General features: G+C 44.4%; 1 protein-coding gene across 1 annotated transcript; it reads left to right on the forward strand.

The window, feature by feature from the left end:
* Positions 1–6,105: 6,105 nt before the first annotated feature.
* On the forward strand, positions 6,106–11,692 carry LOC112901015 (synaptotagmin-5-like). The gene is made up of 13 exons (XM_025969827.1): positions 6,106–6,541; positions 7,219–7,323; positions 7,403–7,453; positions 7,577–7,697; positions 8,974–9,098; positions 9,355–9,456; positions 9,539–9,613; positions 9,703–9,782; positions 9,871–10,021; positions 10,096–10,326; positions 10,504–10,803; positions 11,005–11,118; positions 11,204–11,692. The coding sequence occupies exons 1-13, from the start codon at positions 6,437–6,439 to the stop codon at positions 11,369–11,371; spliced, it is 1,728 nt and encodes a 575-aa protein (XP_025825612.1). The 5' UTR covers positions 6,106–6,436; the 3' UTR covers positions 11,372–11,692.
* Positions 11,693–15,003: the final 3,311 nt, after the last annotated feature.

The following is a 15,003-nucleotide window of genomic DNA, read 5'->3' on the forward strand; positions in this document are numbered from 1 at the left end:
GCTGATGCCCACGGGCTGATTGCTGAACGTTCTTGATGGTGTCCTCGTGGGTTGCGGAGGTGCGGGATCATATTACCTGGCGGCAGCCATTCTGCAACTTCTCCGTTTGAAACCTTAAAATTGAATTACATTCTAATAATCATAATTTAGACAAAAAATATTAAATTAATATGATCATATACGGAATATTTATATATTATTGTTAGCTATATGAGAAAAATACTTATGTGCTAGACGAGTGAGCTAAAAAGCTTGCCATAAGTTATGGAATAGAAATATAGTTTGGTGGTGTATAAAATCAATTTCCATCTCGCATCCTATGAATTTACGATTAGGCTTATATCTAACTAAAGTTGTTGAAAAATGGTGGGATATTAAATTCTAAGCTAAATAGTTTAGTTTATTAAGTACATTTCAATTCCTCCAAAATAAGACGATCCAAATAGCTCCCAAAGAAGAGTTTTGAAGCATTAAACTACACTAGCAAATATGTCCATATGTTGCTACGGAAGCTATATAAATATATTAATTAGTATATAAAAATGTATATATTATACATTATATGTATTTTGTAATAATATAGTACGTGTCAGTTGAGAATTTCGAAGCGCTAATTCTAAATGATTTCGCACCCTTAGCTCTACCCGTATTCGATTAGGACTTCAATGATTGATGGATCAAAAAATTAGTACTTGCTTTAGTAATAATAGAGATATGTCCATAGCCAAAGTCCCCCTTTTAATATCCTGCAAATTCTCAGCTCCTTGCTCTTCTTCTTCTTTTTCCCTCTCTTTTTTTTTGGAAAGTTGCTCTCTTCATGATATTAGACTTCATGATATTAGAGTTCTTTGTGGTAGAACTACCCGAATAAATCCAATTTAAGTACACTAACCATCACCATAGAGGCAATTCAGACTATCACGTACTTAAAACGGAGTAAAACGACAGTCTCTCGGGTAACACCCTGATGCAACCACTGGAATTTCGATCGAAACAATGCATACATACAACCCACACGAAGGTGAGCCCAGAGATTACGACAATCCACAAATTTGACATCATAGAGTTCAACATGAATTATTATTACAGACGAAGTTTGAATTCATGCATAAACAAGTATTTTTAGAGTTTAATAGTGCAGTGAAAAATAAACAATAGTTCTAACGACGATACAAAATATCATGATGAAGTCTGTACATGACATCATTCAGCGTTATCATCGTTGGCCGGGGACGTATCCTATTCCACCGACCAACCAGAAAGAAGAGTACACAGCCAAGTCAAACTAGTAACCATGTCCTCAAAAGTCTCACCTGAAAACAAAACTACAAGCAAGGCTGAGTATACTAATACTCAGCAAGGCTTACCCGACTAGTGGTATATACTTAGCCGACTTCTAGACATGCAAGACTTTTGGCTGAGGGTAGTTTTTGCAAAAAAGCATCTAAGAGTGAGTCCTTACTTTCAAGTTTTAGCATCAAGTTCTAGTTGATTAACCTTTTTAAGTAAGCAACTATCCAAATCACACATGGTGAAAAAATAATTAACTGAGCATCCAACCAGATTAATCATCATTATTATTCCTCTTCTTACTCTATGTAGTAAAAAGGTTAAGCATTATCAATGGCCACGAGAAATGAACGATTCGAATCGAATTTCTTAACCTTGCAAGGGAAACCTAAACACAGTCACGTGGTTACTCACAGAGTCACACGTGCAACTTTTTCCCTTTCTTCCCGGGTTGTGGATCAGGATCACCCTCCGGGCCGTGGCTGCTCTTGCACTCACCATGTGCCCATAGGAACGGCGTCAACGGGGTGAGGATAAAGTCCACTCGTCAGTCCGATCAGGTACTTAAGCTTACTGATTATCATATTCTCGGTATGTGGTTAGTACGTTTAAAAACTTAATCACCACACATCGCGACCTTAGTATTTTCGCTAAACAGATGGAGCCTCAATCATCAACAGAAATATCATAACATAGCCCCATCAGTCGATCTTATGATTCCAATGTAAGTAAAATAAGCAACTCCTATATCTCGCGAGTGACAGGAAATCACTCGACTTTTACCGGAGTCCTATTAGCATGGCAATCTAGCGACCGACAGACTAGTGTTCATATCATAGGTACTAGGATTATGCAACTAGGGTTTCAATTAACTACTACAAACTTAATGCATGATATCATATATAAATAAAAGTTGCATAAGTTTAAAAGTAGGGGTTATGCTCCGGGGCTTGCCTTCCTGAGCAAAGCTAGCCATGGGCTCTTCCGAACTTTGATTCGGATCTTCAGCAACCTTAGTTAGATTAACTTGAGCCTCATGCTGCTCACTCTTAGACTCTGGCACAAGCTCGTAGGTTCCGTTGGCAAGAGTCGTCGATTCTATATGAATGCATAGGTATAAGTGGTTTTAATGTTACAAGATAAATAACTTATTTCTCTATAAAGTTGTAATTCAACAAAACTCAAGTTAAGTTATAAAGCATTTTATTTTCTTTTTCTTGGGCAGTCATTTATCGAGTAGTATCTTGATTAACTAACTTCATTAAGTAAGTGAGTGTTTTTTCATTTTATAAATAGCTATTTTTCAAAAGTAAGCATGGGTTAAAATAAAACAACTCGTAGAGATAGTTTCTGGTGTCAAAATTTTTAGGCATAGCACATTACTTAAGTACAAACTCACTGTAAAATTTTCAGCCATTTTCATTCAGCAGATTAATCATGCAAAATACATTAAACAGCTACTGCTAGGATCAAGATCCATTTATACAGAATAAACCATACAAAAATTGGAGCTCGATATTTTACTGAGTACTCCTAAACTAATGGTGAGTCTACTGTAAATTTGTCAGATTTTAGTGTGCAAGATACAGGGCATAGAAAATAAGTCAAGATATATCTACATTAATCAAGATTTGTTTTTACAGGTAGTTTCACAAAGTTTCTGTGTCTCAAACTTTTTCAACATAATAATCTACTCAAAGGTAGTCTCTGGTTAAAATTTATTATTTTTCTAAGCACCAAAACTAATTACTTATTTAATGTAGTTTTTCTTAACTAAAAACAAATGAACAAGTTACACACAAGTAAAAAGTTTTAAACTTTGTCCATAGAATTTATGCATCAATTTTACTCTACCATAAAAGTGTCAACCCTAAAATATCAGTAGAACAGCATGAACAAATAACTGTAACAAAATAGCACATCAAACAAGATCCTATAAAAACTACTCGTAGAGACATGTTCTGGCCTTAAAATTTTTACACAAATTTTAACAAGCAGAGACTAGCTTAGAGTCCAAAACTCATTCACAGTACTATCCTAGATCAATAGATACATTTATGAGCTATTTAAAACAAGATCAATTTTAGATCAAGTTTTAGTTTGTAACTGGTCATCCATCTATGCAAAAGTAGTCGAATGCATCAAGAGGGTCATAACAAATTTTTTTAGTTTGCATTTTTCTAATTTTTATATGATTTTAGATTGATTATTCAAGTGACAGCCTCTTGAGAACAAAAGTACTCAAGTTCTCGCAGATAGGTCCCTAGATCTGGTAGAAAGGACCCTAAAAAGAACTTGGTGATTGCAATATAGTCTCTGGGCGGGGCTGGGCTGTTCCCGGCCAAAATCTAGCAAGGAAACTGGTCGGCGGCAAGGGGAAAGGGGTGCGGAAGCACGAGGAGGTCGAAGAAAACCTGTTGGTGTGCTCGGTTGGGGTTGGAGTGGCCGGAGTTAGGCTGCTACAAGAGCATCTAAAACGAATACTCATATTCCTTTTATTTTCAGCAGCTTCCTTACGATGCAATCGTGGATTGTACTTAGCGGTAGCCGGTAGAGGTCTATGCCTAGTCGGTTTCCTGCCCATCACGAGTCTGAGGAGACAATCCTGTGTCTGTGTCGGCCCATTGAAATCGGTTTTAATTTGGTGTAGGTCTAGCCGGGAGCTATAGATTCTCAACCGAGGGGATCCAAATTTTAGCCGAGCCAGTATATTGAATTGATCTTGCAGAGTATTGCAAGCGAGAAGGGGAGACCGACAAGTTTGAAGGTAAGGGATAAATTGATCTGCAACGTGTTGCAAGAGAAAGAGAGGGAAAGAGGAGATCGGGCAAGTTTGAAGGCGAGAATCAATAGCAGTTGTCATGGCAGCTCTTTGAGGAAGTGTTCGGATGAGGAGCTGGAGAAAGCTCGGGCTAACCTACGTGACTATGTCACCCTGTGATACCCGGCCCAATTTGGATGTAGTCCAGTAGTGGCCCATGAGTGCTGCGTGCATGTATTTAGTACCATCTTACTAGTTGAGCAAGAGTGGAGCCAACTTATAAAGCTTTGTTCTCCAGCCATACCACCTTCGGGTTGATCTTTTACATGAAGCGAGCATGAAAGTGTAAACAGGATGCTATGTGTATGCGGGCTCGCCCCTCGGAAGGGCTGGGTTGTGCGGCTTTGGAGGATGAGGTGTGACAATTGGGATCAGAGCTTACCCTCGCGATTGCGCGTATGGATCAGTGTGCGGATATATGGCGTATGGCGCGTGACACATGTTATGGCATATGGCGCTGGTACTGGACGTATGGCCATAGAGTTGGACCGACAAGGACGTCGGGTCCTTTGAGGGGGGTGTATGTGACACCCGGTCCAGTTTGGATGTGGCTCAGTAGTGACCTATGAGTGCTGCGTGCACAGCATATGATGCATTTATAAGACATTGGAACGACGGCATAAGTGCTGGCCAGGAGAAGACTAGACAGGAGGTCCTAACCAAAGGCTACTTTACGTATGAAGCAACAGACAATGAGGATGAACGGGTGGATCCATGGGGGTGCATGGGGCTGAGCTCCCCTACCCCATGCAGCCCATGGAGGCCGCCACCCCCCCCCCCCCACCAATTTTCAACCATGAATGAAGAAGGGGAAGAAAAAAAAGGAGGAGGAGGAAAAAAAAGAGAGGAGGGAGAATAGAGGAAGAGTAAAATGAGCCCCCCTAATTTTACATCCTAGATCCGCCACTGAGGATGAAGAGGAGGCTGTGGTATCAAGAGCACCTCAAGGAGCTCGAGACCGTGGAGGACGGAGGAGACACCATCCTAGGTCATCAAGAGTGCCGGAGGAGTGATGAAGAAGTTAAAATAAGCTTCTAACCGATACTTTTTTAAATTTTCCAAAATGCATGGTAGAGGAAGTTATGTGCCCAGCCATGAAAAAAACCGTAATGATTGTTTTTAAACGATAGCTGTGCAGAACTTTGAGGAAAAAAATAAAACTGCATTTCATTGAACTGCAGTTTCAAGATACGAAGAATGCAAATATTATTTCACGTACATAGCGTCCTACCTAAATGCTATAAAATTATCATAATCATCCCACTAGAGCTGCACTAACATGAGTAGCTCTATCTAGCTCTAACAGTAAGAAAACACTGAAGCCATCCGAACCCTTTGCACTACATAATAAGAATTGTCTACGAAACTTTTTGAAGAAATCTTGTCAATTTGAGATCACCTGATTTGAGATTATCAGCTTTACCGAAAAGCCATCCGCCTTCATAAAGCAATTTTCCACGCGCACAAAAAGATCAAAAGTTTGCCCAAATGGCCATTTGCACTTATCGCTTTCCAAATGCTGTGATCACAAACAAACACGTTTTCAGATAACCTCGCGGCTACGCTAACCCCGCACCATGTGACAAAACAAAACCGATAGCGAGGAAAACTACACTGATCGGTGATTGCTCGAATGGTAGCTGCAGTGCCGCACGGGCGCGTGAGCACAGATCAAGCCCAGTTTTCTTTTAATCTTAATACTATTTGTTAAATGACTTGAATATTATCTTCTGACTTAGGAAGCCTCGAATGCGAATCGATACGTTCCCCCATTTCCAAACCCATCACACGCCTCCAGATTTAAAAAAATAATAAAGCTACCCGCCAGACCGTCACGCTCACACGTCGGCCCGACCCAACCCACCCACTCTCCTGCGGGCCCCACGACGCCGACGCCCCCACCTGTCAGTGGAGTAACCATAACCCTCACCCGCTCCACGTCCCCCACCGGGCCGAAGCAAAAGGAAACAAAACGAAACGGGCACCCGTTCTGGTTTCTCTCTCCTCCAGAAATCTCCTCCCGTTGCCTCTCGCTCTGGCTGGCTGGCTTTTCCCCTCACGATTTCCGTTCCCTTGTCTGTCTCCGGGTCCCCGCATCTCCGCTCCCCTGTAATCCGGCCGGCCGTGCTCCTCCCGTCGCGCGCCGGCATTGCCCATCTGCCCGAGGGCGTGCCTGCAGTTCACTAGCTCCGCCTGCTTCTTCACTCGCTGTCTCCGTGGTCAGCCGGCCCCCGGATGCGCGTGCGTCGTGTAGCGGAAGGCCGGAGGGTGGTGGTGCCGGTGAGGTGAAGACTCGGGCGAGGGAGGAGGAGGAGGGGCAGCGGAATGGGGTTCTGGGTGGGGATGGTGCTGGGGATTGCGGCGGGCGTCGCCATCATCGTCGGCTTCGCCCGCTCCGAGAACTCCCGCGCCGCCCGGCGCCGACAGCTTGTAAGCGCTACGCTCCCCCGTCCTCGACTGCGTGCTGCTTGACTAGGAATATTGGATTCGTAGTAGCTCCGAAGAAATCGCGTTGCGTATGAATCGAGGCGAAGGCGAATCGCTTGCCTTCCCTTGGTAGGTGGGGGGGCGCTAGGCTCCCCCTGTCGGCATGCTTTTCACTGGCTTGGGAGAGTAGATTTTGCTTCCTGGTGCGCCGAAAAGTCTTAGGTGTTTCCTTTTTGGGCTTATTATTATTTAGTATTCACAGAGGTGCTCTCGCGGCTGGTTGGAGTGGGAGCTTTAAGTAATTTATGAAGGGAAGCAATCCTAAGCAGGAGAAACCGAGAAAGTACTAGTCGGGATGTTTGGTTCAGGCAGTGCAATGCTGGAATCGAAACCTTGTAGATCAAGTGCCTGTCTGTTTGGGTGCTTGCTGCAATGGCTGACAGCATGCACAAGTTCATTGTTGTCATGATCTGATTGTCACACCCTCCACTGTGCAAGAGTGCACAATAACCACATACAACACTTCTGCTCTTTCCATTCTACTAATTTCCATCCATGAGATTACTATCGTATAAGTATAACCCAAAAACTTCGAACGGTCTCCACTTTGTATGTGTTTTGTTCTGATTGCTGCCCTGCCGTGCCTAATATTAAGAGGGATTTCCCTTTTTCTGATGCAGGCTGCTACTGTTGCTAGTTTTTCAAAAATGACAATCGAGGATTCGCGAAAGTTACTCCCATCTGATCTGTACCCTTCGTGGGTTGTTTTCTCAGCGCAGCAAAAGGTATCTGGCTATCTTTAGTTAGCTCTCATTCTTCTGCACTGTATGTGAGTGCATGTATACTGACGTGGCAATATTGCAGTTAAAATGGCTTAATCAAGAGTTGACAAAGATTTGGCCGTTTGTAAATGAGGTGTGCATTTCTTGCAATAAAACTCCAAAACTTGGACTCAATTTCATCTTTGTTTGACTTGACTTCCTTTATGTACGTTCTTATCATTTACGCATGTTTTTGTTTGGTAATCGGCCGTTGCAGGCTGCATCAGAACTGATCAAAACCTCTGTAGAGCCTGTTCTTGAGCAATATAGGCCAATAATCATAGCCTCCCTGAAGTTCTCAAAACTCACTCTTGGAACTGTTGCACCACAGTTTACCGGTAGGTCTCTTCAAACTAATCCCTTCGTTGATTTTCATAAGGCATCCCAAACATTTCAAAATTCAAACTACATGATCCTGGTTTCCACTACTGGCATGCTTGTGTTTGGAAGTACTTTCATATTATTACGGTTTGGAAGTTATGTATAACACATCGTAAAATAGATCAAAGTGTGAGGTTCTGATTTGAGACAATGTCACATCGAACTGCACAGGATGTTATGAAAAATCCAGTATGCTGTCCTGTATACTTCTATTTGATGTTATTCCCCATGACACCGAATTTAACTGTTTAGTTTTTACGGAACTGTTTTCTGGATAAGAGTTCATGAATTCAATTTAATTTGCTTTAAACAAGAGTGCATTCAAACAAGATACTAACAGATCAAGATATGTTCATCAAAGTGTGGGGTTTTTCCAATGAGAGTGCCCTCTGGAGCATGGCAGGAGCTTTGGGGCTTAGTTTTCTGCAGGCTAGGTCGCTTGCCTCAGGGTCTTAGAGCAACAAGGCTCCTGGTCGTTTCCTAAGTCTTCCTTGGCACTGTTCATTCTACTGTTGGTGTGTTAGTAGGTGTTTGAGGGGGCCCTTTGGGTGCGTTGGTGTGTGTTGAGTTTTTTCCTTTTTTCTTGTACATTTGTTTCTCTCCTTAATGGAATGACACGAACTCTCCTGCGCATTCGAGAAAAAAAAAGTGTGGGGTTTTGATTTGACACCATGCCACATCAAACTGCACAGCATGTTATAAAAATCCGGAGGGCATACGGTACTATCTGATTATATTTCCCATGACACCAAATTTAACTGTTTAGTTGTTACAGAACTGTTTTCTGGATAAGCGTTCATGAATTTGGATTTCTTTGCTTTAAATAAGACTGAATTCCAACAAGACAGTTTATTTGTATGGTAGTCAGTGATTGCTGAAGTGTTTGAAATAAAACAAGAATCAGAAGGGTTTGAGAATCCATTACCCCTTTGGTTCTTTTAGATGCATAATACTCTGTCAATAAACAGGACTGCATCCTACGAGAAAGGGGCATTGAGTGCCCTTCATATAGTCGATAATGTATGTTCACTTCTGCTATCCATTCATTTTATAGCGCAAAGTCTATAGAGGTAATATGTTGTTATGTTATGATGAGTTTGAAGCAGCCTTCGATTTTGTGGTCTGTGTTAATTGATTTTTCATTTTCTGTATAAACTCATTAAATATGTGGTGTTTTAAGTCCCTCATTACCAGGTGGATGCTAAAATGTAAGTTATGCTGATTTTGGTGCAGGTATTTCCATCATTGAGAATACTCAGGAATCAGGTATTGTCATGGAGCTAGAGATGAATTGGGATGCCAATCCAAGTATCATACTTGATGTAAAAACTAGACTTGGTGTGGCACTTCCAATACAGGTGACATATTTCACAGCTATGCCTTGGTATTTTTGTATGATTGCCACAATATGAGGATGTATTACATGCATGAATTATGCCTAGCTCACACAATTGAGCTGTCTAATATTCTGTTGGAACCATGAGTTGGTCTTCTTGTGCTACACACTTATTGTGTATGCAATTATGAATATAGTGATTGCCTATGTCAAAATTTAAGAGTCAATCTACTATGTATTTCGTGCACCATAATCTTGTGAGTTCTCTTCCCATATAGGTGAAGGACATTGGCTTTACAGGAATTTTTCGCTTGATTTTCAAACCACTTGTTGAAGAGCTACCTTGCTTTGGAGCTGTTTGCTTTTCTCTACGAAAGAAGGTTTCTTCATTTTATTCTTTTTTCCTATGATTATTCGAGATGTTTTCCCTTAATCTCATGTATTTTTCTTAAATCATTTCAGAAAAAGCTGGATTTCAGACTGAAGGTCATTGGTGGTGAAATTTCTGCTATACCTGGAATTTCAGATGCTCTTGAGGTTTGGCAAAACATTAAATTTTGTAGCAGAAAGTTAGGGTGTTGTGTTTCCTATAATTTAGGTGATGGTTGCAATTACCCTTTGTACAGGACACTATAAAAAATGCTATTGAAGATTCAATAACATGGCCAGTAAGGAAAGTCATTCCTATAATACCTGGGGACTACAGGTAATTATTGATCGATTTGTGGGTACATGCTAGTGTCATTGTTGCTGATTGTGGTGTTAAATCAATCATAACTGATTATACAATGCAGTGATTTGGAACTGAAGCCTGTTGGTACATTGGAAGTCAAACTGGTGCAAGCAAGAGATTTGACAAACAAAGATCTGATAGGAAAATCAGATCCTTTTGCCATTGTATATGTCCGCCCATTGCCAGACAAAATGAAGAGAAGTAAAACAATTGTAAGCACAGTTTTCTGTTATGAGCTCTTGTCTTTTGGAGTTGATTCTAACCACTTTAATCAACTACTTCACAGAACAATGATCTTAACCCTATCTGGAATGAACACTTCGAGTTTATTGTTGAAGATGCCAGTACTCAAACTGTAACGGTGAAGATTTATGATGACGATGGTATTCAGGAATCTGATCTGATTGGCTGTGCTCAAGTCAGGCTACAGGATCTACAACCAGGGAAAGTGAAGGATGTCTGGTTGAAGCTTGTAAAAGATCTGGAGATTCAAAGGGACAGGAAAGACAGGGGCCAGGTGAGCCTGATTTTCATGGGAACAGCACTGCTCATTTTCCCTTCCCCTGATATCAGAAAATTACTTTATTTTCTCTCCTTTTGGGGATCAAGGTTTAGCATGTCTTATTATCATTCACAGCTGGTGTTGTCATATGGGTACGTGATATTTTTCTCATGGCATACATGATCTCAACAGGTGCATCTTGAGCTGCTCTACTGTCCATTTGACATGAAGGATGAAGCTCCAAATCCTTTCGCACCACAGTTTTCTATGACTTCCTTGGAGAAGACAATGACGAGTATGGAAAACGGATCAGGAGGATCTAGTTTTGATATGATGTCTTCATCAAGGAAGAAAAAGGAAATTATCATGCGGGGGGTTCTGTCAGTAACTGTGATATCCGGGGAGGATTTGCCGGCAATGGATATGAACGGAAAGTCCGACCCATATGTTGTACTTTCTCTCAAGAAGACAAAAACAAAGTACAAGACAAGGGTAATTTCTTCATCTAGTACCAATGGGTGCTGGGTGCATATCTTTTAGTCTAGTATCAAACTAATATATTTAACATGTTTGTGTTTGATTCTATTTCAATTGGACGGGTAGGAACCATAAGACTTTGGTATACTTCTGCAGTCACAAACTGCTTGGTAGAAGCATGTTTTTATACTATTTGTATCATTTAACTGATCGCAGGTTGTGAATGAAAGCTTGAACCCAGTCTGGAACCAGACTTTCGACTTTGTTGTTGAAGATGGCTTACATGATATGCTTATATTGGAAGTATATGATCATGACACATTCCGGAGAGTAAGTTCTACTGAAGTTTTCATCGTATTACTAAGCTTGCCATATGCATATGTATTTAGGTAACTGTTGAATATGTTTTCTGTAGGATTACATGGGGCGGTGCATCCTGACCTTGACAAAAGTCATGTTGGAAGAAGAGTATGAGGAAAGCTTCAACCTGGAGGGGGCAAAGAGCGGGAAGCTGAACTTGCATCTGAAGTGGTCGCCACAACCAATCATGCGTGATACACGGGAAGAGGACAGGTTCAGATAAGCCCAGAAGGGCAGTAGGTGTGGACTCATGGGTGCACGTCTGGTTTTTGAGGTTGGGGCAGGGGTGGGTGATTGCTGTCCATGGTTCTGGCTCGGTTCTTCTGAGACCTGCGTGGTTCAGCACTTGTCATTTTTTCATGTGCAAATTGCTCTGTTTATACATGCACCTGTTATTTTGCGATCAGTTAGCTCGAGGCCTGCTGGTCGCAATAGTATATGTGCATCTTCTTTATAACACCATGATCAAAGTAGAAATGTGTAAATCAGGAATCTAGTGGAAATAAGCTGAGCTGTTGAAGCAACGAGTAATGGTTACCATCAAGCTCATCTTGGTTAATCCTTGTTAACGCACGCAGATGCTGGTGCGACACCGCATTTGGTTGAAAGATATGCTTCGACTAGAGTTGCTTTCCGCGACTGTTTTGGGAGGCAGCATGCGAATGCTACTGTCAGATTGTGACGTCCGAACACGAGGAAAGTAACATACACACTTGTGTTTCACGTGTGCAGAGGGACAACAAGGACGCTGCTGCCCGTGAATTCTGATGTACTCCCATCTGACAGATTGGTGAATCATCTTTGGTGCCAGAATGCCATGTACTTGCTAATCCATCACGTACGTCAACTGAAAAGAGTCTGAAACGGGTCTGGTCTTTGCTCCCAATCTCCTCTGCTGCAAGCAGCTGCAACAATTACAGATGGATCAACTGCATGAACGCATGAACAGTTCACCTCAAATCACCCCCAATTTACGAATCGTAGCAGGCACCCACTTTGTCCCATCTCTTAGCATAGCATACGTGCCCAGTCGCACCAAACAAAGCGCCCAGAGCTCCGTGTTTCTTCCCTGACACATGGCGGCTGCAACATGCAATAGGCTAATCTCTCTGACGAGCTCCGGTCAATGGACGGACGCGACGCCAAACCCATTTCCTAACCACCGTCTGAAACAAAAAAACATTGCTGCCAAAGCGTTTCCCCAAGAGATTCTTTCTCACACTGGACGGAGCCTTTCAGACCCGGACAGGAGCCACACGGGCATCCCAGGGTTTCCTCCTTCGGCGGATTCGTTTGAAGCTCTTGACGCCATCGCCCGGGACAACCGGCCGGGCTCCGCGCGAGGCATCGGCATCCTTCGCGCTTGCTCCGTCCGCCCGCGCCAATGAGACGAGCTCCCGGCGCATGGGCGGGCACGCGTCTCCCGACTAGAAAAATGCGGCCTCGCTCCCCTGTTGCTGCTCGCACGTCACGGTTGCTCCAACGCTTTGGGATCGTACGGCGATCTCTGCTTGTGGGAGGTATACTGTAAACAAACTGGAGAGGAGACCGACAGGATCCTTTGGGAATGAGTGAACAGCCGAAACGGGCAAAGTACAAAGCTGCCGGCTCCATCTTGCTTTACCTGGCGAGGCTATTTGCTACCTGCTAGTAGCTGCTATTTGTAGCATGTCACAAAGCTGATACTGTCACACTGATCCGATGAAACTTTGGCATCTGAAAATGCTTTTTTATATCGGACTGCAAGTAAATACGTATTAGATTGCTTGCGCAGATAAATGAAGAACCTTTTCTCTCTTTTTTTCATGTCCTCACGCAGCCGTGCAAAATTGCGACACGATGACAACAATAGCTCACGCAGCCATGCGTCCGTGTCTGCAAGATTGTAACACGTCATTGCACGCATGAATGGACTGTGGGCATCGGCTGGATTCTTCCTCGTTGTCATCTACTCCAACTGGAGTGACCGACAGATTTACGGTATGCAATGCGTACTGGCAACCGTCCTCCTCCTCCTCCTCCAGAGTCCAGACGGTGCTTAACTGGGGCAGTAAACAAACAGGTCCAGACGTCGCACGTTTCGTTTCCCCTTGGAAGCTACTACCACTACTGCCTTTTGAGCTGGTAAGTCTTTTTGTAACAAATTCTACAGTCTTTTACTTGGTCTTGCATTGGGAGGATCCAATGCATTGTTCTCTTGCGAAACAACATGCACTTGGTATTATGTTCTCCTGTTACCAGCAGTCGGATTTTGGTGGTATGGTGTCTGACATCTTCAATTCCCGGCCATGGAGGTCGCGGTTTCGGGGAAGAAGCGGGGGAAAATGGAAGTGGCAAGGTGCTGGAGCTAGGCCGCCGCCGATTTGATTTTGGTGGAGATTTTGATTGCGAATTTGGCCGGCATGTACAAGCTATATTTGATCTCAAAAGAGGGGCAAAATCGCAAAGGCTATATCTGTCTTTTTGCTACGGAGTTAACACTGTTAACTGTGTCCAACAGAATAGAGGCAAACTGGAGCTTCGTTTTTAAAAAGTGAGAGTAAAATCATACAAGATAAAAGGAATGGGCAAAATCACCATTAACATTCAAAATAGGGCTATTTAAAATATGGGCAAGAACGCTAAATCCCCGGAAAATGTATCGTTGGCTGGTGGCTTAAAAACTATTGGTGCTGTCTTTGGCGGTATCATGTAATTTTAATATAGCTTAACGGACAACAAATATAATAGGCTACTTTAAAAAAAACATACACAATAGGAGACTACCACAGAGAAGTAAACCAGTGGGTTTGCCTCGTCCTAATCCGACCTAAATACCCGTCGGCGTTCTCCAAGCTCATAATCGCGCTCCCCCTGAATATTCTACCCGAGCGTACCACTCCGATCATGGCCAATTTGACATCCCCGTTCACCGGGTGCATTGCGAAACGACTCGAGCGCATCTTATATTGTCGCGCATGGGATTCAATAATGCCCCCTGGTTTTGTCACCGCCTCCCTCGTGCCCCAGGGGCACAAGCGCACCAGCGCCCCGCCTCGTTCCGGCCAACGGGACGCCCAATAGAACGGCTCCGGCCTCTGGCGGCCTGGCCGTGCCCGTGCCCGTGCTGGCCGCACCCAGCCCCGCGCCAGCCACGTCCAGGCCTCTCGCGCACCGTCCCCTCGCCGCCCCAGCTGTGTGCGCGCCCGCTGCCTGCTTTGTCCTCGTCCTCGATCTCCTCTCGTGGCCGTCGAAACGCTGCCGCGCCGGCGCCGGACCCGCGCTCGCTCCCGTGCGTGCTCGCGCACGAGTTGGTCACGGAGCTTTCGCACGCCCCCGATCCAACCGGGTGGGTGCTTGCCGCAAGCAGCCGCTCGTTTCGCTTCGACAAGGATGTCACGTCTCCTCTCGCTCTCCCCTTCCCTTTCCGCCGGTGCTAGACTGGCCGCTACTGGCTCGTAGTACGCCGCACTGTGGCGCGGTGCGTGCAGGGTGGGAATCAACCTCGGCCGTCGACGAGCCCGCCGGCGGCGACGCAAAAGCGCCCGCTGCACGTGCCGCCAAGAAGGCGGCGTCCAGCGCAGGGCGAGCTGGGCCCCCCCGCCCTCGGCCCGTCGCCGTGACTGCCAGCGTGGGCCCCCCCGCATCGGACGCTACCGGCGCGCCGGAACGAGAGGCCAGGATGGCGCTGAAATCCGCGGGTCTGATGAGATACCACGCAGGCCGCACATCCTATATCCTCTCCCCCCTCCCCTCGCAGCACCCCTCCTCATTCCTTCTCGCCTCCTCTCTGCTTCTCCTTCCTCCTCTCCTCTGCGGCTGCAGGAGGGGGCTTAAACCCTTCCGCCACCGGCTGCCACCGCGCCATTCGCGCTC

The sequence above is a fragment of the Panicum hallii genome, chromosome 7 (genome assembly GCF_002211085.1).
Source record: "Panicum hallii strain FIL2 chromosome 7, PHallii_v3.1, whole genome shotgun sequence".
Taxonomy (NCBI): Eukaryota; Viridiplantae; Streptophyta; class Magnoliopsida; order Poales; family Poaceae; genus Panicum; species Panicum hallii.

What these genes read in the sequence shown, in the direction of transcription:
- LOC112901015 (XM_025969827.1), top strand. Translation starts at nt 6,437, where the DNA reads ATGGGGTTCTGGGTGGGGATGGTGCTGGGGATTGCGGCGGGCGTCGCC. An exon ending in GTGTGGCACTTCCAATACAG is followed by an intron (nt 9,099 to 9,354) that starts GTGACATATTTC and finishes CTTCCCATATAG; the next exon opens with GTGAAGGACATTGGCTTTAC. An exon ending in AAACAAAGTACAAGACAAGG is followed by an intron (nt 10,804 to 11,004) that starts GTAATTTCTTCA and finishes AACTGATCGCAG; the next exon opens with GTTGTGAATGAAAGCTTGAA.